Below are 21,273 nucleotides of genomic sequence, written 5' to 3' on the forward strand. Positions count from 1 at the left end.
GCTCAGGAGGTTTTGCTGCTACAACCATCCTTGATCATCACTGTTAAACACAAATTCCAGCTTCAAAAACACACCTAAAAGTTGCGCTAAAGCTTCACAAGGCCTCCTCCAAACTACCAAAATCTCCTCCAAACTCAATCACACATCTCTTCTCCTTCTCCCTGCAGGAAAACCACTACCGTCCGGAGGGTGAGGACACCTGTTACCCCTGCGAGTGCTTCTCCGTCGGCTCCGAGTCTCGAACCTGCGACGCCGTCACCGGTCAGTGCCCCTGCAAGGGAGGAGTCATCGGGCGCCAGTGCAACCAGTGCGATAACCCCTTCGCCGAGGTCACCCCCACTGGATGCGAGGGTACGTTAATCATTTTGCTCATAATTTGCACAAAATCCGCTGATATCAATCCTAAATTAACCGTTAAAAGAGCAAACATCGGCTCATATCACACTAATTTGCTCATGTGTGAAGTGATCGCATAGAAAAAGTGAGTGAATAATGAGGCGTTTATGAAAAATGAAACCATGAAAGTCAGATGATTTGCTCAATAAAGGCGATGTCGTGGCTTCACAAAGTGGACCCGGATGAATCGGCCAAGTGTCAAAAGGGAGACAAATGGTGTCACTCACATCTGCTGGTGCTGCACTTGAGCTAACTTTGCATCTTTGTCACCACCCAGTCAAGCAGAAGAGGCGAGTCTGGCCTGGTGGGGCTCACTTGGCAGCGAGTCTGCACAGATACAATACAGTAGAGATGAATGGAAGACAAAACCACAACAGAAAATCTGTGTCGGGGCGCTCGCTGTTTGACCCGATATGAAGCTCTGCACAGTCTGAGGGACGTGTTTGGACTTTTAATGGATAGAAAATCTGGATTCCATTGTCACAATATGGTGCTTTGTGTTGAAATCTGTTGCACTAATGTGGATGTAACACATTTCTCAGCTTGATAGGTTCAAACTATATTAGTTTTCTTTGGTTTTGGAGACACTAAACACAATCTAACAAACACAAATTTGCCCCTTAAAGCTTCTTTCCATGATGGCACACTGTGTTTTGCTTTAGAAGAAATAAAAGCCCCTCTTGAGTGTCGATTGCACCACCACGAGGGATGCTGGGTTCAATGAGATAGAAAAGAAATGAAGACTTTCTGGTTGTTTATTTTATTAACTTTTGCAACATTTAATTATCTGAACCCCAAAACTACTGACAGGTTTGAAAGATATGTTATTATTTAAAAAATCACCAACATTACACATTTGTCATAGCAAGAAACTGTAAGAATAGAAAAAACTAAGATTTTCAACTTTACAGTGGTCCTTGAACTCATCATGTCTGACTTTTGGTAAAAGCAAAAACAAAAAAAACCCCAACCAAATCAATCCTAAAAATCTGGATATTTCTTTAAAATCACTTTCTCCTACAAGCTTTATTTTAAAAATATGCTAAAAATAAACCAGTTGCTCTGACTAAACTCTGTGAAAACCTAAAAATTCTGCCTTCCTCAGCACAACCAAAGAGTTATTAGTGACTCAGCTGCAACCGACAGTCACAGAAACAAAATTCTGGAAAATGGAGAAGTCGTGTGTCATAGCAGTGAAACAGAATCTAAGACTTAATGAAACACTGAGAGATTACAGCCGCTAACAACCTGGTTTGTTCTGGTCCCAAATATGCTGAAATGAATTCCGTGTCGCTGCTTGTGTTCATAATAAACCTGCAGGATTAGTTGGGTTGAGTGTCGCTGTGCTGGTCTGTGGGCCTGTTTCATAAATGGAACCAAAGCAGTGAAAGCTGAGCTTCAGTTCACTGCAATGCTCACGAACCAGCAATTAAAACTCGTTTCTCTTCACAGTGGTGTATGAAGGTTGTCCCAAGGCGTTTGACGCTGGCATCTGGTGGCCCAAAACCAAATTTGGACGCCCTGCTGCCATGGCCTGTCCCAAAGGATCCATCGGTGAGTATATTTGACTATTCTGAACCCCAAAAAGCAGGTTATTTGTAAGAAAAAATCACAAAAATTATGGTATTTACAGAGTCAGATAGTGTATTTTCTACTGCTGTACGTGGCTCGTTTAAAAATTCGCCAAAAATGAACAGTTTGCTTTAATCACATTCTGTAGAAAACAAAAAATTATTTAACCCTCCATATATTGAAAAAACCACGAGTGACTCAGCTGTGACCAGCAGTCACATGACAAAAATTCAGAATGCTATTTTTTGGCTGAACTGCAGCCAGTGTTTATTAATATACCATTCTAATAACGCTACCAAACTGCACATAATATAATCTGGAGCTCTCTCTCCTTCTCGTCATGGTTGTTCTGCTTCCATAGCGGTGCAGGACTTTATATTGCAGTGAAAAAAACATGAGCTCACGGTGAGTAGAAATGTCACAGGAGCAAAAGAACATCCAGAAGCTGCTCAGAGATCAGAGGGTTAATCCCTCTGTGACAACTGCTTCTGATTGTTTATGTCTGGACGTCGTCAGACAGGCTCAGATCACAGGAGCTCTGGGTCACTGACAAAGTCAAGGTTGAGTTTGATTGAAGCTTTAGAGATGTTTTCATGCCTTTAGCCTGAGAGCTGTTGTCTCCTGGTTCTAGTCCAGACTGTAGCAGTGGCATCAGTCTTCACTAATTCTCAGTTATTCTCTAATATGTTGAACTATTCCTTTAAGCCAGCCTGTAATAAATGTCTTTTTCTGAACTGCTGCCATTAAATCCACTATGATTGTGTTATTTCTGTCTCCAATAGTCACAGAATCTCTCTTTAAAAAGAAAACATTACAGTCTTTGTGCCAGAATAGCCTCAGTTATTGTGTCAGCTGTGGTTTTTATGAGTTGATGTATTTTAAGATGCACAACCTTGAAGCTTAAAAACAGCTTTCTGATTGGTTCTTTAATCCATCAGAGCTTTCTTAACAGTTAGTGAAGTTCATCTATGACAGAAACACGGAGAAGTCGAACTCGCTGCCTTGTTTCCAGTAGAACAGTGTCACTTTCCTGGTTACCCCCTTAGTAACAGCGGTCACCATGGCGACCTTTGTTGCCTCCCAAGACTCGCTGGGGAATGTATTTGCGAGTATCGCTCAGTGCCCTCTCTTGGCTTCGGCTGGCAGCCGTTTCTTCCTTTTCAACAATGGCACCGAAGAGACTTTAGCAGTTGGATTAAGTCTTTCTCTCAAACTGCAACAGACTCAAGCAGCCAAGTGTAGTTTCACATATAACTCACGTCACCTTTTCTTCTCACTGTGGGCTCATTTTTCAAGTTTCTGCACCTCAATGGAAGCAACATGACCATGATTAGAAGGAGAGAGAATGAAAAAATGCCTTCTGTGCAGAATAACATATTAATAATGCTGTAAATCATGGAAAAAAAAAAGAAAGAAAAGAAAAGTACCTACAAGTGTCACCAATACTGCGGGGAAATAGTAACGCTACAGACTTTAAAGCTTTTCATATTTGTTCTGTGTAAACAGTGCCCACAGTTCAGCCAAAAAGTCCCTAAATTTACATAATCTGACTGTTGGTCACAGCTGAGTCTCTAATATGTTCCCAGTTGCTCAGACAGGCACAGGAATGTTTGTTTTTTGTACAGAATCTGCTCAGAGCAATTGATCTATTGTTGGCAAGTTTCTGAAATTAGATATGCTGAATAAAGTGATGTTTCCCAATTTTACGCTGAGATTTGGATTGTATTTTTTTGACCAAGCGGCATGTCACAGATGAATAATCATGTAATTTTGGTGACTTTTCTAAAAGATAATTTGCCTTTCAAACTTATTTGTGGTTTGTTTTGGAATTTAGAGGCTTAATTTCTGCACATATTCAAACCAATCAGGATAATGTAAGAGTTCATTATTGTGCAAAATGTGCAAACTTGACGCTTATGTTATGATAGAAAATGTGGGATGTTCATCTTTACCACAAAGAGTCCTGCAGTTTGCTGTTTTATATTTGAATAATGTTCATTTAATGGGCCTTTTTTCAACAATATTATCATATTATGTAAATGTGCTGTTTTTTATGCTGTTTTCAAAAACCATTAGCAATAGCTTGTTAGCATTTCTTAGCCCTGAGTTCTGTCTGCAGGTATTTCTTTCAGGCTGCATAGAGCCTGTAAGTAGTCTGAGTGGCAAAAAGCATCGTTGTTTTATTGTGTTATACTATAGATTTGTGACTGTGTTGTGCTCATTGATTGGTTTGATGTCTAGCCTCCCCACCTCCTCCACGTCTGGGAAATACTTGTGAGGAACTTGATTTCCATTTCTTCTGTTTTTGTGTTGTTTTCAGGTACCGCCATCCGCCACTGCAGCGATGAGAAGGGCTGGTTGTCTCCTGAACTCTTCAACTGCACCACCGTCACCTTCTCTCATCTGAAGAAAATGGTGAATAATAGTCTAAATAAAACATGAACTCCAGATAAAGTACTAAGAGTAGCTTCTGTTCTGGTGTTTGTTTTAAAACTGAGAATAACTAGCGGTGGTTATTTTTAAAAACTGCACTGTAGCGGAGCCGATGTGCGTCCAGCTGAGTGTAACGTGATCAGCCATCTATAGGTGGTTTACACAAAGTATTTCACCTATTGTGCTTGAACCTGAACCCACCACTGGAGGCTTGAACTTCTTAAAGTCTCACTAATCCTAGGATTGACCAGTTTCCATTATGTTTTGATCACACCCACTCAGCATTTCCTTGACCTGCTCATTCCTTCCTCTTTCTCTTTTTACCCTTTAACCCTTCGTTCTTTCAGAACGAGGATCTGAGTCGCAACGGCTCCAGGATGGACAGCGAACGCTCCAAGGCCATCGTGCGCCTGCTGCACAGCGCCACCAACAACACGCCGCACTACTTTGGCAACGACGTGAAGACGGCCGCCCAGCTGCTGAATCATGTGCTGCAGTACGAGAGCCAGCAAGTCGGCTTCGACCTCACCGCCATGAGGGACGCCGACTTCAATGAGGTAGAAAAGACAGAAAAACAAAAAGATTCTCCAACTGATTACAAACTGATTCAGAACAATTAATTTACAACTTAACCTTTTGAACCTCAGAACCCACGAGCAAAATAATACCATTCATCAGAGCAAGAAACTATAAAAACAGAAAGAATCATCCGTTGATAAATCATGTTATTCTTCACTTTAATGTGGAAAAACATTCACCTCTGAACTAAAAATATGGATTTTTAATCAAAATCTCTTTATCCTACAACAATTTTTTTTTTTTTTTTAAATATGCTAAAATCAAACCTTTTGCTTTAAACAAATTCTATAAAAAACTAGAAATTCAATGTTCCTGAACGCAACCAAAAACTAATTTGTGAATCAGCTTCAAACATCAGTAACATTAAAAAAAACAAATCACCTGGACTCGACTGAAGTGCAGGCAGTGTTTACACAGAGTATTTGGGAGACAAGTATGGAAACTAGTGATGCACGATATAGACATTTCTGGCCGATACCGATTTCAGGTTATTTAAATGTTTGTGAAATGAAAAATTAAAAAATTCAACTTTCAGGTTTTTCTTTTTTTTAATGATTTGTGCCATTGTAACTTTAATATACCATAAAAGAGACATTCTGAGTTTGCTCTACTTTCCATAGAGGTGCAGGACTTTATATTGCAGTGAAAGATGAGCTCATAGTGTGTAAAAAACTCCCAGAAACTGCTTGGAGTTCAGAGGGTTCATCGCAAGTTACATAAATAATCAATTATTAAAAAAGCTATTATGAAACCCAGTTTGGAGCACTGGGAGCACTGGTGGCCTATCGCCCTCCACTGGTTGAACCCTACTTCAGCTTTATCCATCACTGCTTGTTCTATATTGTAGATTCTTACCTTGTTAACTCCTGGTTTTGGTATAATTTACGTACCATACATTCCTTACTTCCTGTAATCGGTTTGATTTCTTCTTTCTCCAGAACCTGGTGCGAGCAGGCAGCGCCATCCTGGATCCCGACACCAAGGAGCACTGGGAGCACTGGTGGCCTATCGCCCTCCACTGGTTGAACCCTACTTCAGCTTTATCCATCACTGCTTGTTCTATATTTTAGATTCTTACCTTGTTACCTACTGGTTGTGGTATAATTTATGTACCATACGTTCCTCATTTCCTGTAATCGGTTTGATTTCTTCTTTCTCCAGAACCTGGTGCGAGCAGGCAGCGCCATCCTGGATCCCGACACCAAGGAGCACTGGGAGCAAATCCAGAGGACGGAGGGCGGCACGGCGCACCTGCTGCGCAACTTCGAGGACTACGCCAACACGCTGGCGCAGAACGTCAGGAAAACCTACCTGAAACCGTTCACCATCGTCACGGACAACATGAGTGAGTGGCAGAGCTGCGATCAAACTCGCCTCTGAAAAATAGAACTACATGTAAACATTTTCTGCTTCCTGCATCCCTCAGTTCTAACCGTGGACTACCTGGACATGTCCGACCCGGAGAGGGCCACCCTCCCTCGTTTCCAGGACATCCAGGAGGAATACTCCAAAGAGCTGGGCTCCTCCGTCCACTTCCCACAGTTTAACCTGCGCGCTCAGGTCCACAAAGGTAGGAACGCCGGCCGGATCGCACAGAACCACGCCGACGATTTTAACCTTCGACTCTGCTTGAGCTCCGTTTTCTTTCTGTCTTACCTCAGCAGAGTCCACTCCTGCTCCTGCGGCTCAGACCGACGCCCCCGAGGAGGAGGAGGAGGCGCAGCTGCATCCCACGGTGTCGGACAGGAAGCGGCGCCACCTGGAGCCTCCTGCCCCTCTGCCCGTCGCCGTGGTGATCGTCTACAAGTCGCTGGGGAAGCTGCTGCCGGAGAGATACGACCCCGACCGAAGGAGTCTCAGGTAGAAATCTGTAAAAGATGAAGCTGCCCCTGCCATTCTGCTTAATTTCTGAATAAAAAAAACCATGCACTTCTATTCGACATTAAACACAAAAGAGTGCAGACACACCTCCTCATGCACTAGAATTAAATAATGACGTGTAATCCAGATAAATAGCTGCAAGAACGACTACAAAGAAATAAAACGATGCTCAAGAGCACAGAAATAGGAACACACACTCTGTCTGAACTCTAAAAACCTTCTCCTATACCTCCCTGCATGTTTATATTCCGTAAAGCTTTGAAGAGAGCCTACCTCACATGACAAATATCACCTTTAATTTTAATACATGTCATAATATTTACTGCAGCCCCGTTATCGCCGCCCGCATGGGTCTATGAGATCCTCAATACTTACTGAACATCAGGGGTTTTCTTTTCCCTTTTTTTTTGTTTTTCTTCCTGCTGTGTGTGGCAAGAGAGAAAGTCATGAAAAATAAGATAAGATGAACTGAAGGAAGCATGAGAATATGACCATATTTGGACAATATTTGATGTAAGCATGTGTAAGTGAGACTGGATGTGGGAGCAGATTTTGAATATGAGCCTTAAAAACCAAATTTTAACCAAAGACGATGGTTAAACACTTTAAATGGATACTTTCAGGGACAATTAAGAGCATTTTTGATTATATATATGTTCACCCTCAAGGCATTTTTGGGGCATTTTTTTTGCTCCTGTTGCATTTTTACCCACCGTGGGCTCATTTTTCACTGCGATATAAAGTCCTGCACCTCTATGGAAACAGAACAACCATGACTAGATGTAAAGAGAACTAAAAACTGTCTTCTCTGCACTATGACACAGTTATAATGCCATAAATCATGACCAAAGAAAAACCGAAAGTTGAATTTCTTTCATAAATTATAATACAAAAAATTGAAAAAAAATCCAGAAATCAACACACACAAGAGTTTATACGAGTGTTACTTGGGGGGGGCTGGTATATCTGCATGCTAGATATTTTATTGCTTCCATTTTTACTTTGCTTCCATCCTTGTTTCTCATCTGCTTTATTCAATCAAAGCCGGTAATTCAGTCGAAAAGTCCCCAATTTTTAGTCTGCTGACTGTCGGTCGAAGCTGAGTCACACAGAATCTTTTGTTTTTTACACAGAATCTGCTTTGAGCAAATTTATATCTGGAAAATTTTTAAATGAGACATGTAAAATAAAACAATGTTTGATGAGATGTCACAATTTTCAAATTAGATTTGGTTCCTGCTGGAGCCACCTGTCACACATGATTAGTTCAAAGACCGTCAGGAAGTTGAAATGCGGATAAACCGCTCTGTTTTTTTTAGGTTCTGGCTCTAAATCATGGTTAAATGTGGGGTGTTTTTTTCAAAGATAGCACGCCTTGTACCTCATTAGTACAACTGTGAGGCTTTTAGTGAGTCATGACACAAATTCAGGGACATTTGACTGTATTTTTCACAGAACAGATAGAAAACAAATATGCAAACAAATAAAAATGTTCGGAAAGAACTGAAAACATATATTCCCAGTATTGGTAACACCTGTGACTGGGATCACTGGTGGCACATCGTCCTCCACTGGTTGATTCTCACTTCAACTTTAACCATCACTGTGCATTCTGTAGCTCAAACTTGTTACCATGATTAGTTCAAGTACCATCAGAAAGTTGACATTTAGACAAATGTCTCCAAAAGTTAAGATGTCTTTCAAACTGCTGGTGAGCTTTTGAGTCCATTTGGTTAATTTACTGGACGTGTGTGTGTGTTTCTAGGCTCCCCAACCGTCCGGTGATCAACACAGCCATCGTGAGCGCCACCGTCCACAGCGAGGGTCCGCCTCTTCCCGCCGTCCTGGACCCTCCCATCACGTTGGAGTATACGATGCTGGAGACGGAGGAGAGAACCAAGCCGGTCTGCGTGTTCTGGGACCACTCCATCCCGTGAGTTGGACTTCCAATCCATTCGTTTGTGATGCGTCCTGCTTTAAATGACACTGATACGTGTGTGTTTAGGATCGGAGGCACCGGCGGCTGGTCCTCCAAAGGCTGCGAGGTGCTCAACAGGAACAACAGCCACATCAGCTGTCAGTGCAACCACATGACCAGCTTCGCCGTGCTGATGGACATTTCCAAGAGAGAGGTACCGCCTAGAACTTCTATCATCATAGCTTTATTGAAATCACCCTGCCTTCTCCTTGTTCCCGACTCCTGATCTGACGTCCTGGAACTTCTCCCCGCAGCACGGCGACGTCCTCCCCCTGAAGATCGTCACCTACACCACGGTGTCGGTTTCCCTGTTGCTCCTCCTCCTCACCTTCATCCTGCTGTGCCTCCTCCGCCGGCTTCGCTCCAACCTCCACGTCATCCACAGGAACCTGGTGGCGGCGCTCTTCTTCTCCATGCTCGTCTTCCTGCTCGGCATCAATCAGACTGATAACGTGGTAGGTGTATATGTAGCTCACGCTGAAGGAGATGCTGCTGCTCACCGGCAACAGATTCCAGCTGTTTCTGTCAGACATAAGGCCCCTATTTGTTTGTCATATGACCTCCGATATTCCTTCATCGTCATGTTCCAGATGAAGTGATTTGAAATCATTTAAACCCTCTTAAACCGAAAACCCTCTGGCGAATTTTCAAGGCATGTCCTCTTTAAAGAATTGCCAATATTACTCAATTTATTGGTCTCATCTGTGACGTGCTGTTCTCTAAGCTTAAAATCGTGATATTTCTTCAAAATCCTATTTAAAATTTCACTCAAAATTACCCGTTTACTCTAATTAGCTTCTGTAAAAAACAAAAAATTCTGTGCTTTATTCTGCAGCTTTGAAGCCTGGAGTGACTCAGCTGTGACCAACAGTCACATGACAGAAATTCAGTGACTTATCTACATTGGTAGACGTATATATGCCTATTAAGCCTTTATTATTTTACTTTGTAGATGTGCATACAGACAGGACACCCTGTAACGTGTAGTTGTTTTAATCCACTGAACCCCAAAACCCACCAGCAGCTTTTAAATGCATGGAAAAAAACAGTATTTATGGTGATAATTGTCAGATTTCTTAATAGTCTGTGAACTAATCATGCATGAAATCGCCAAATCTAAGCTTAAGATGTTGATTTTTCTTTGATAATCATGTAAAATTTGACCCAAAATTAACTATTTGCCAGATTCTGTAGACAATACAAGGTGCAACCGTGACGCCACAAGGTTTTTCAGGTGAACGCCAGGCTGTTATTACGTAGAACCGATAGGAGACGAGTATGGAAACAAGGTGAAAATGTAAGTAGCGAACTAGCTGCAGTACGTAGAGTCACCATTTAGAGATCTGTGGGCAGCTGGAAAAAATTCCATTGAATTAAAAATAAAAGAAATTCCATTTTCTGTTTTATATCACAGGTTTAAGACACGTCCCAGCTGTTTAAGGTGTTGATGATTGATGCTATAATGTTAGCAGGTTTGTTCTGCTTGAGACGTTTGAGCAAAAAGTCACACCAGCGAGCATTTTTTTTTGTACGTCACCACCTGCATTATGCATGAATCAGGAGAAAACCCAAACAAAACATCAGGGGAATTACTTTGATAATCATTCACATGTACAACAAGACAAACCTCACGTGGATGTGACACTAAAACACCGCAAACATCGGCGGCTTGGTGCAACTCAAACCAGGATAAAGACGCCTCTTGCTGGTGTTTACTGAATTAGCGCATCAGAAGCTTCCAGGCAGCCGTCTTCTGATATTTATTTTGCCTGCAGACGGCTTTCTGACTCCGGGCTGACGGGGGCTTTACGAGGCTTAATGGGCCGAGGCCTACCTGAGAGTCTTGTCTATAGCTGACGGATTATGTGTCCTGATGATGAAGTAATAACTGTAACCGTTGGGAATGTGCTGCCTGGCGATCTGCCCTCCAAATACAACCCTCCTGTAAGTTTAATTCCAGCCGATCAGCAGTCCCGGCTGGGTGTAGCTTCATTACTCTAAAACCTCTCTAATTAAAGGGTTTGAGGTGAGAAACACAATGAGCTAATTCTTCCGAGATGATAATCTAATTTGGTGTGGGTTCGGTCTCGGACGTGACCAGAAACACACACACGAAGTACGGTGAAGGATCAGAAGGCATGGGGTTTGTTTGAAGTCTGCTGACACACACACACACACACACACACACACACACACACACACACAAACACACACAGCTCTATGGAGGCCAGTAGTGGAGACGTGCTGCGACTGGTACCCGTCTCCAGCAGCAGGCCTCGGGGGGCGGTAGGTCCTGGCAAAGGTTTCCCAAAACAACTTTTTACTTGATAAGTCTCTTGCAAGTCTGTGATGCGGAAAACATCATTAATCTCTTAATTGACGAGGAGTCCTGCTGGCTCTTTCTTTGAAATGCTCAGACACCGGGAAGGACAGGTTGAAAGGGATAAGTCGCATTTTAATGGAAACAGGTTTATAATTCTTGAACAGAGTCGCATGGGAAAATGGACTCCGTTGTCGTGACTGTATGAAGCTTTAGCATGAAGCTAGCTTAGCATAGCTGCACACCTGGCCTGGCTCGGTTAAAAAGTCGCAAAATCCGCCCAACCAGCACCCCTAAAGCTCATTAATGCTCATTTGTTTAACCAGTATCATCTTCCTGAGCTGCCTGATTGTGTTCAAGCCTTGAAAACACGATTGTTCACAGTGAATGCGTCAGCGCTGACTAGTCCGGCTAAACCAGATGTGTGCAGCCTCACGCGAAGACATCAAGAGATCGTCCCGTAACGCCGCGGTGGGTTGCACCTGCAACACCTCCCAGCTGTCAACCAGGTGTACGCGTTGACTCTGGGAATCGCAGATTTAGGTTTTCCGCTCTTTCGGTGGGATTCGCTCGCTACCGCAGCGACGGGTGTTCGTCTTTATTTACGACTCGTTCACACCTCATCACTCACCGAGGCGAGAGATGTCAAATCAGATCGTAAATGTAACCTAGAATTAACGGCTAGGAAGCTGTCGGATAAACCTGCTGTAAATCTCGTAACTTAACATTTCAACATATGGCGTAGCAGAAGAGTGAAAACAAAGAATAAATCAAGCTACAGGTTGCTTTTTTTTTTTTTTTCAGGTAATTTCAACAGTTTCTAACGAATCAACTTCCCTTTGCTGATCTGAACCGACTTGAGTTGTGACTGATTTTTTGCTCATTTTTTTTTTAGCCGTACTGACCATAGCAACCAGCACAGACACATGCTAGTATAGCAGGGCATGTAAAGGGCAAGTTTGGATTAGATTAGATTAGATTCAACTTTATTGCTGTTACAAAAAGTACAAGTAAGTAGACGACGAAATGCGGTGAAGGAAACCACAAAAAGTTCTTGTCGGCTGTATGAGATGTACGCAAAACCGTTCCGGGTGAACAGAAATGCAAAAAAAAATATGATGTAAAAGAAAACTAAAAATATAGGAAAAATTTGAGCCACAGTTTTGCCTTTCTGGAACTAATTTCAGCAGTTTTTTAGTCATCAAATTCCCTTTGCTGATCTGAATCTGGTTTTCTGCTCATACCAACCATAACAACCAGTACAGACACATGCTAGTACAGCAGGACATCTAAGTTTAGATTAGATTAAATTAAACTTTATTCTCATCGCACAAAGTACAAGTAAGAAGCCACCAAAATGCAGCGAAGAAAACTAGTGCGCAAAAGTTGTCGTCAGTTGTACGCAAAACTGTTTTGGGCGATCAAATACCCTCTAAAGATCTGAATCGGCCTGAGGTTGCAACTGGTTTTCTTTCAGCTTTACTAACCAACACATACTAGAGTAGCAGAGCATGCAGATTAGATTAGATTGAACTAAATTCGAAATGCAACGAAGGAAACCGACGTCCAATCGTTCCTGTCGGCCGTATGAGAGGCATGCAATCTGCAGGTAACCGCTAAGATTCGTAGATGCAGCGCCGCCATCTTGGTCTCACGGTTTCCAAGCGCCGCATAAGTCATGGCGGTTTTGACGTTTTCGTCCCGCGTAGAAACGTCCTGACTCACCGTGTTTTGACTGGAGTGAGCTGGACGTTATCTGCAGCCGACGTTTTGTTAAGAAATCTGCTTTAAAAAAAACAGAAAAAAGAGAAAGCTTGCATCTCTTTAAATGGTTGCTTGCTTGTGCATGTACACAAACAAGCAACCCTAGTTTAGACATGTGTTTTTTAAGTGTGTGTGTGTGTTGTGTGTGTGTGTGTGTGTGTCAGGGCTGTGGAATGCTGTCAGTGTGCGCCCAAGGCCATCCGCAGCAGTGATTTATAACCCTGTCAAAGGAGCCTCTTCTCTGTTTCTGCGGCTCTGATCTCCACAGCATCACTAAAATACACTCTATCTCAAAGCGCTGGGACATTCCCTGACACACAGCATTCCTCGATCCCGGCTACAGACATGGAAAATGGGAGGAAAGCAGGTAAAGGAATGCCAGGACAGGTTGAATCATTGCTGTATTACATAAATAGGTGAAGAAGTTTGAGGTGTTTTTTCCCTTTAGGCCTGGAAACATTTATTGTTTTTATTATCGATTCATCTGGTAATTACTTGTTTTTTTGAAGAATATTTTTTTGTCTCAAGTTATTGTTGGGTGAAAGCCACATTTGTAGATGAGAGGTATTTTATTTTTGCCTCGGTAACAACATTATAGCGGTGAGCGATTATAGTGGGTTGGCGTGATTTCACTGGGCGAGGTTCAGAAAGGAGTCAGAATAAGAAAACAAAACCACAGAGCGGGAAAAGGGCATTAAAGAGATTAGAGTTCAAGGAGCTGCTCAGGTTCAGTTGATGGAAATTTCACCATCTGCAAAGTCCTGATAGTCCAGGATGTCCATATGTAGCCAAAACTTTATTTAATTAAAAACAAAATAAAAAGAACAAAGGAAAGTTGGATTTCATTGACGATTTAATTTACAAATGCTTTTTTTAAAAAGGGAATCTACATTTTTCCAAGTGCCCAGACATGTTTGCAATACTAGAAAAGAAAAGTTTGTTTTACATACCGTAGATATTTTATCATTTAGATTTTCAATTTGGGGCTGCAAGGTGGATCGGTGGTTAGCACTGTTGCCTCACAGCAAGAAGGTCGCCGATTCGCGTCCCGGTGGGGATTTTTCTGTGTGGAGTTTGCGTGTTCTCCCCATGCAGCGTGGGTTCTCTCCGGGTTCTCCGGCTTCCTCCCACACAGTCCAAAAACATCCATCCATCCTTTATCTATATCTTCACAGGGTCTGTCACAGGGTGTCCAAAAACATGTTGAGGTTAATTGGTGATTCTAAATTGTCCGTAGGTGTGAATGTGAGTGTGCTTGGTTGTCTGTCTCTAAGTGTAGTCCTGTGATAGACTGGTGACCTGTCCAGGGTGTCCCCTGCCTTCACCCTGAGTCAGCTGGGATAGACTCCAGCCCCCCATGACCCTAGTGAGGATTAAGCGGTGTGTAGATAATGGATGGATGGATTTTTAATTTGTTTCCATACATGTCTCCTTTCTGCTCCTTGTGAAGCCTGCAGTTCAGCTGAAAAGTCTCGAAAAAGTCCTGACTGAGTCACTAATGGCATCGTGGTCGCACTGAGGGACACAGAATTTTTATTTTATTTTTTTTACAGGATCTGCTTAATGCAAACAATTTCTTTTTGGAGAAACTTGTGATTTTAGTGAAGCATCATGATTTTAGGCTCAGTTATTTTTCCTGATGGAACCACATGTCACATATGATTAGTTCAAGGACCATAGGAAAGCTAAAAATCTCACGATTCTTCCTGTTTTCATTGTTTCTGGTTCCGATAAATGGTTTCAGATTTAAAGATAATGTGCCTTTCAAAACCGCTTTTGGGATTCAGAGGAATAAAACATTTATATGTCTTCAAAGGAAACTAATAAATAGACATATATACATCCACCACTACTACAAAATAATATTGGTATTCATTCAACCCACTGATTATCCAAAACTTTGGAGTTAAAATCAGGTTCAAAATGAGAGCAGTATGTCTAAAACTGGTGTTGAATTCTACATTTGTTACACAATGCTGATATTGTAGGCCATATCTTTTATTCACTTTCACTTTTAAGAGTTGCAGCGTCTGTGTCGTATGACTCCAGACTGCAGTTTTGAGCAGCGTTTACTGACCACTGGTGAATATTCATGAGACGTATTTCCCAAAATGCCTGTATTTACCCCCAATTCTTTATTTTCTGACAAACCGATGAGTTGATTAGTTCTTAAATTGTTGTAAAATGGTTAGAAATACTACTCACGATTTCCTGAAGCCCATTTGCCACATTTAAAATGCTTTGTGGCACATTTTGCAATAAATTATCCAGTTGGATTGATTTAATGACTCGTAAAATCCTCTTCACATCAGCTGTACTAGCTGCAGGCTACGTGGATGGATGGAAAGACAGGTTTACGGTGTGTGTTCAGGTTGTGCTGCTGTTAACTCAAACTCCAAACCAAGACCGTCTAAAAATCTTCAATCTCCTCTCTGATCTCTTGTTCCAGTTTGTGTGTACGGTCATCGCCATCCTGCTGCATTACTTCTACATGTGCACCTTCGCCTGGATGTTCGTGGAGGGGCTGCACATCTACCGCATGCTGACGGAGATGAGGAACATCAACCACGGCCACATGAGGTTCTACTACGCCATGGGCTGGGGCATACCGGCCATCATCACCGGTGAGAAAACGCTCGCGCAGCCTCAGAGGCGGAGGCGGCGGGTTTGTCAGGGCGGATTCGTGCCGGGACTCGTCTCTTCTGACGAGATCCTCGTGGGAAGATTATTGAAAAAGACAGCGTTAAAATGAGACACGATAAGAGACAGATAGGGCTGACTTGGATGTCCACCACCTGTCAAAATAAGACAAAAACAACGGGGTGGATTTCATATGTGACACGAGAAACATCAGAGTCTTGTCAAGCCACATGAATAATTCGTGGATTTATTTGGGGTTTTTTTATCCCTTAAATTTCAACCATCTAATGAGCATGTTTGTCTTTTTTTTCAAGACTGACACTTTTAGAACCCTGCAGTGATACAATAAGGCGACTGTGATGGACGGCTTTTTGGTTTTTGGATTTCAAATTTAGATTAAGACATTGTATGAGAGAGATGTAAAGTGACAAACATTATAAACAATGCTGATAAATTATATGTGATCCTTGGTTGGTCCCATTTTCTTGAGTTGGGAGGTCGTTTTTCCAACATTGGTGCATTTATGTGCTTTTAATTTGAAATGTGGAAACAACACGGATGCTGCTAAGAAAGTGCGTCGTATGTTATCACTCAAAGTGTTTAAAAAAACAGCTGATAGCACTAAAATATTGCTCAGACCTGATTTGTTATCAGGGTTCCTGACCCAAATTTAGGTCAATCTAAGGGGACAGAAGTTAATGTTTACAACCTACTTCAAAATAAAAGTCAGCAAATGCAATAAGTGAGTTTGCAGCTTTGATCGAGTTTCTTAACATCGATCATTTAAATAATAGAATAATAAGTCAAGTACCTATGTTTTGTTTGGACTTGAGGGGCCATGATTGGAAATTTTCCAACTCATTTTTCAGATTTTTACAGAATTACAGGAGTTACAGGATCTGGTTGGAGCAAATCTTTAGAAAAAAAATGTAGAGACATGCAGAATAAAGTGATTCTGATGAAATATTACGACCTTAAGCTAATTTGGTTTTACTGAACGTCACACATGAGTGTTTTAAGGACCGTCTGCAGTTACCGGCTCAGGCAAATGGGGACATTTTTGCAATCCTTTGAATATAACCGGAGTTCAGAGGGTTAATGCTGATGTTCTCCAGGGAATGAGACCTGAGTGTTTTATAAATTATTAGGCAGAGTCTGTGTGAAAGCGAGGCAACTGGGAAAAGAATCAAAACCGAGCGTCGAAGAAGATAAAGAAGTCATAAAAAGTGGAAAAGCATCTCTGAAATCCATGTGTTTTGTCTGCGGGCGTGCAGGTTTGGCAGTCGGCCTCGATCCTCAGGGTTACGGAAACCCGGACTTCTGCTGGCTTTCCGTCCACGACACCCTCATCTGGAGCTTCGCGGGACCCATCTTTGTGGTCGTCCTGGTATGCGGTTTAATGGCTCTTCTTTTACTGCTGTCTAACCTGACCTTTAATGAAATCATGGGAAGATTTATTAATGTTGCCTGCAGTAATTTTCAGCTGAGACACGCCAGAGACTCATTTGAAATGTGATATTATGTGAAGCGCATTGTGAGGCAGTTGTGTGACTCACCGATCACAGCCAGACGAGTGTTTTTGAATAAGACAAAGGGCAGAAAAATATAGACAGAATGACATGCAGCATAATAATATGAAAAGAAATAAATGAGCTATCTCCTTCTTTCTTTCAAGGTGAACATAGTGATCTTCATTCTGGCTGCTAAGGCCTCCTGTGGTCGCCGGCAGAAGGCTGTAGAGAAATCAGGAGCCATGTAAGTTTCTCCACAAATGCAGCGACGCAACTTTGGCAATTCTAGACTTTTTTAAAAAATCCGTTTCTGTCCCTCAACCCAGTCCCGCACTGCGCATGGCCTTCGTCCTCCTGCTGCTCATCAGCGCCACCTGGCTGCTCGGTCTGATGGCGGTCAACAGCGACGTGATGATCTTCCACTACCTGTTCGCCGGCTTCTGCTGTTTACAGGTAACAGCGTTGTTCGACCTCTCAGATAATCCACGACCGCTCGGACGATTTGCGTGCACGCGTTTGGGTTTTAACCGTTCTTGTTTGTGTTTTGCTTCCATCGCAGGGAATCTTCATCTTCTTCTTCCACATAATCTTCAACAAAGAGGTGAGGAAGAACCTCAAGAACGTCTTCACGGGAAAGAAGAGCGTCCCGGACGAGTCCAGCACCACCAGAGCCTCCTTACTCACAGTAAGGAACAGTTTAGCAGGATTTTATCACGTGTTGTGTCTTATTTGTTGTTCACGTTCTTTGTAACCCTCTAAAACCGATGAAGTTTCTGGCCGTCGTCTTTGCTCCTGTCACATTTTTAATTATTGTGGGTAACATTTTTACTACAATAATAAAGTCCTGCACCTCTAAGGAAACAACACAACCATCAGTAGAAGCAGAGAAGTCTTGGAAATGTGTTCTGGGCAGTACGACACAGTTATGTTGCCTTAAATCGTAGAAAAACAGCATCGAAAGTAGAATTTTTTTAAACTACTAAATTTAAAAACATTAAAAGGTACCAAAAAATAAATAAATTAACTAGCTCTGCCAGGCTAACGTTTGTTTTTGCTAGCCCCTAGCTAAAATTAATACAATAAATAACTTTGTAGTAAATTCTGAAGGTTATAAAGTTAAAATGGATCTAATAATGTAAACTAGTTTTCTGTCTGTTCCATCTTGTCCTATGTGCTCTGTGCTAAAGAGCTAGCATTAGCATTAGCCAGTGGACATAATGCTATACATGCTAAATATAAATACAAGACTTTAGCTACTGAAAACAGACGGTGCCTCTACATACTTTAGATATTTAACCTATCTGCTCTGTGTAAACACAGCCTGCAGCTCAGCCCAGTTTAGCGGATAGCATCCCTACATTTTTGTCGCTAATAGCTTCACAGTTGTGACAAAGAGTGTCGAATTTTTAGGTTTTACCAGAATCAGTTTAATGCAAACTATTTATTACAGTAACATACATTAAACTGATTTTTAACAACCACAATTTTGAGCTTAAAATGCTCACATGATTAGTTTAAAACCTGTTGGAAAGTTCTGTTTTTTGCTGTTTCTGACTCCAATAAATGGTGTAATTTGGGTGATTTTTAAACCCGCCAGCAGGTTTTTGGGATTCAGATGATTGAAATATGATATTTGGCCTCATGATGTATAATTTTATATATTATCTTTGTCATATCATTTTTGTTGGCCTAGGAGAAACTGAATCACCTTTGTTTTTCGTTTTCCTTTCCACTCTTTCTTCCCTCCATCCTCAGCGCTCTCTCAACTGCAACAACACGTACATGGAGGACGGTCCGCTGTACCGCTCGGGCATCGGCGAGTCCACCGTGTCCCTGGACAGTACGCTCAGGTCAGCCAAGAGCCGCAGCAGCTACCTGGCTTATACACTCAGGTACAACACGCTCACTGACTGCATGGCTGCTTCTACTGCACCGCTGCACGGTGACTGACTGTACGCATGTGTGCCTCTGGTTGACTGGAGACTTTCTTTTTAAATTTCATTCTTTGTCCCCTTTTGTGCATGTCGGCTGTTTGATCCAATGTCTCACACTTACTAACACTAATTTATACGCACATTTTACAGTCACACACACACTCTGCCTCCCTGGTTGTACTCTCTGTCTTGTTCAGTTTATTTGCTAAATTTCTCTATATTCAGAGGGTGTTTCTCTCATTTCTACCCCACATGCATGTTGCCCCATAATGGCACCTGCATTGTGCAGTGTTTATGCTTGCTTGAAAGACCATACTGAGGTTTGCCAGTGCATGGCGCATGGCCTGGTTGCAGAAACTTCAATACACACATATAGGAAAAGGCATTACTCTTAATGAAACCCACTCAGGCCAAAAAACAACGCAGTAGCAACATGTTCACCCACAACATTCATCCATACTGTTGTTTTGTTCGGTTTTGTATGCAGTGATTGAACTGTTGACATTGTTTGTGTGAGATCTGACTTGATATATGGTTTGTAGAACTAGATTTTCATCTTTTGAATGCTTGTGAAATTGTGAAACTGCACTGTGGGATGTTTATCACTTCATTTGTTCACTTGCTAATATTTAAGCAATTTCATGATAATGCGATATATATTCACAGCACTACATCAGACAGATAGCTATTTTTTTAAAAACTGAATTATTGCAGCGTTTTATCTAGCTGCCTGCAAAATTGAATGCATTTTTTTTTTTTTTTTGCTAATTTAGGTTTAGCTCACCGTGGCTAGTTGGTATCCGACTGTGTCTATCTGTCTTGTACTATTTAAAACAGTTTTTTTTAAAATGGCTTGTAGTGAAAATAAAAGGAGACTTAAGGGGAATGTCAGATAAAGAGGTTAAATAACTAAAGTCTTGTATTTGTATTTAGTATGTATAGCATTATGTCTGCTGGCTAATGCTAGTGCTAGCTCTTTAGCGCAGAACACATAAGAGCAGACGGAACAAACGGAGAACTAGTTTACATCATCACATATCACAACCATTATAACTTTAGAACCGTCAGAATTTACTACAAAGTTATTTATTACACCAATTTTAGCTAGGGGCTAGCTACTTTAGCTTGGTATAGCTAGTTGGTACCTTTTTTTTGGTACCTTTCAATGACTTGTTATGAACTTATGGGTAAATTTAAGGGTAATGTCAGAGAAAAGGGTCAAGTAGAAATACAAAAGTGTTTTATTTTTATTTAGTATGCGTAGCGTTGTGTTCACTGGCTAATGCTAATGCTAGCTCTTTTGCCTGTTGAAACAGTTCAGCATTAGCATAGCATTGAGTCTACTGGCTAATGCTAATGCACGCTCTTTTGCCTGTTGAAGCAGTTCAGCATTAGCATAGCATCGTGTCCACTGGCTAATGCTAATGCTAGCTCTTTTGCCTGTGGAAGCAGATCAGCATCAAAACATCTCAACTCACCTGAGATTTGACATTTGATACAGAAAAATGGCCGATTTTATAATAAAGACACAATATTTTACAGCATATTTACTGTAATATTGGTCACTCCTTTACATAAAATATACTGTTTTTGAAAACTGCCATCATGGGGGAAACTACATAGGAAATTATTTTTTTTATTGAATGTCGAATATGCAATAGTTTGACTGCTGAGTAAGTTTAAAAAGTTGACATTTAAGCTACACCTCTCATCTCACCTGTACGTCTTGTGCAGCTGTGTTTCCAGCGTATCGCCGACATGTTTTCACTGCAGCGGAGTGATGTTACATATACCTGGTGTTTTACAGAGGAGTTTAACAGAATCCAGGTTAGGTCTGACTGTACGCCTCGGCTCGTAAAGCTGTCATCTGGGTAATAGGAGCCGACACGAGGGTCAATGAGAGCGAAAACGCTGGCGGGGGGGAAGAAGAAGAAGAGATGTGGCGTGCTGCCTGTACGAAGGAAGAGGCAGATAAGAGCAGAAGAGAGGGAGAGCAGGACAAAGGGAGGAGAGGATTGTACCTGTGGAGGTGGGAATATCTGCACACTTGCATACCTGTTCCCTGCAGCTGTTGGCAGCTGCCTCCAGACGCCTCTCTTAGATCAGCCAGCCGACAGGTCAGAGTCTCCTGTAGCATTTTTGCCCTCCAGCCAGCTTCTTGGTTCAATCTGGAATAATCGGCTGCAGGTGGAAAAAATGACTGAGTTACACTTATCATTTTGTCATTAACGATCCATCAGATAAGGGAAGACGATTATAAATGGT

At 41.8% G+C, this 21,273-nt stretch overlaps 1 protein-coding gene across 1 annotated transcript in view; it reads left to right on the plus strand.

Moving 5' to 3' along the window:
* The window catches only part of celsr1a (cadherin EGF LAG seven-pass G-type receptor 1a), a 135,106-nt gene that overhangs the window by 108,939 nt on the left and 4,894 nt on the right, over positions 1-21,273 (plus strand). The window contains exons 16-31 of the mRNA XM_008292801.1: positions 168-351; positions 1,849-1,950; positions 4,289-4,383; positions 4,749-4,958; positions 6,142-6,325; positions 6,407-6,550; positions 6,642-6,840; positions 8,627-8,794; positions 8,867-8,993; positions 9,094-9,294; positions 15,373-15,547; positions 16,838-16,950; positions 17,239-17,318; positions 17,401-17,527; positions 17,634-17,759; positions 18,830-18,924. Coding sequence (XP_008291023.1) covers positions 168-351; positions 1,849-1,950; positions 4,289-4,383; positions 4,749-4,958; positions 6,142-6,325; positions 6,407-6,550; positions 6,642-6,840; positions 8,627-8,794; positions 8,867-8,993; positions 9,094-9,294; positions 15,373-15,547; positions 16,838-16,950; positions 17,239-17,318; positions 17,401-17,527; positions 17,634-17,759; positions 18,830-18,924 — 2,330 coding nt within the window. The remainder of the gene's footprint in view (positions 1-167; positions 352-1,848; positions 1,951-4,288; positions 4,384-4,748; positions 4,959-6,141; positions 6,326-6,406; positions 6,551-6,641; positions 6,841-8,626; positions 8,795-8,866; positions 8,994-9,093; positions 9,295-15,372; positions 15,548-16,837; positions 16,951-17,238; positions 17,319-17,400; positions 17,528-17,633; positions 17,760-18,829; positions 18,925-21,273) is intronic.

Source organism: Stegastes partitus, unplaced genomic scaffold (assembly GCF_000690725.1).
Source record: "Stegastes partitus isolate 25-593 unplaced genomic scaffold, Stegastes_partitus-1.0.2 Scaffold833, whole genome shotgun sequence".
Classification (NCBI taxonomy): Eukaryota; Metazoa; Chordata; class Actinopteri; family Pomacentridae; genus Stegastes; species Stegastes partitus.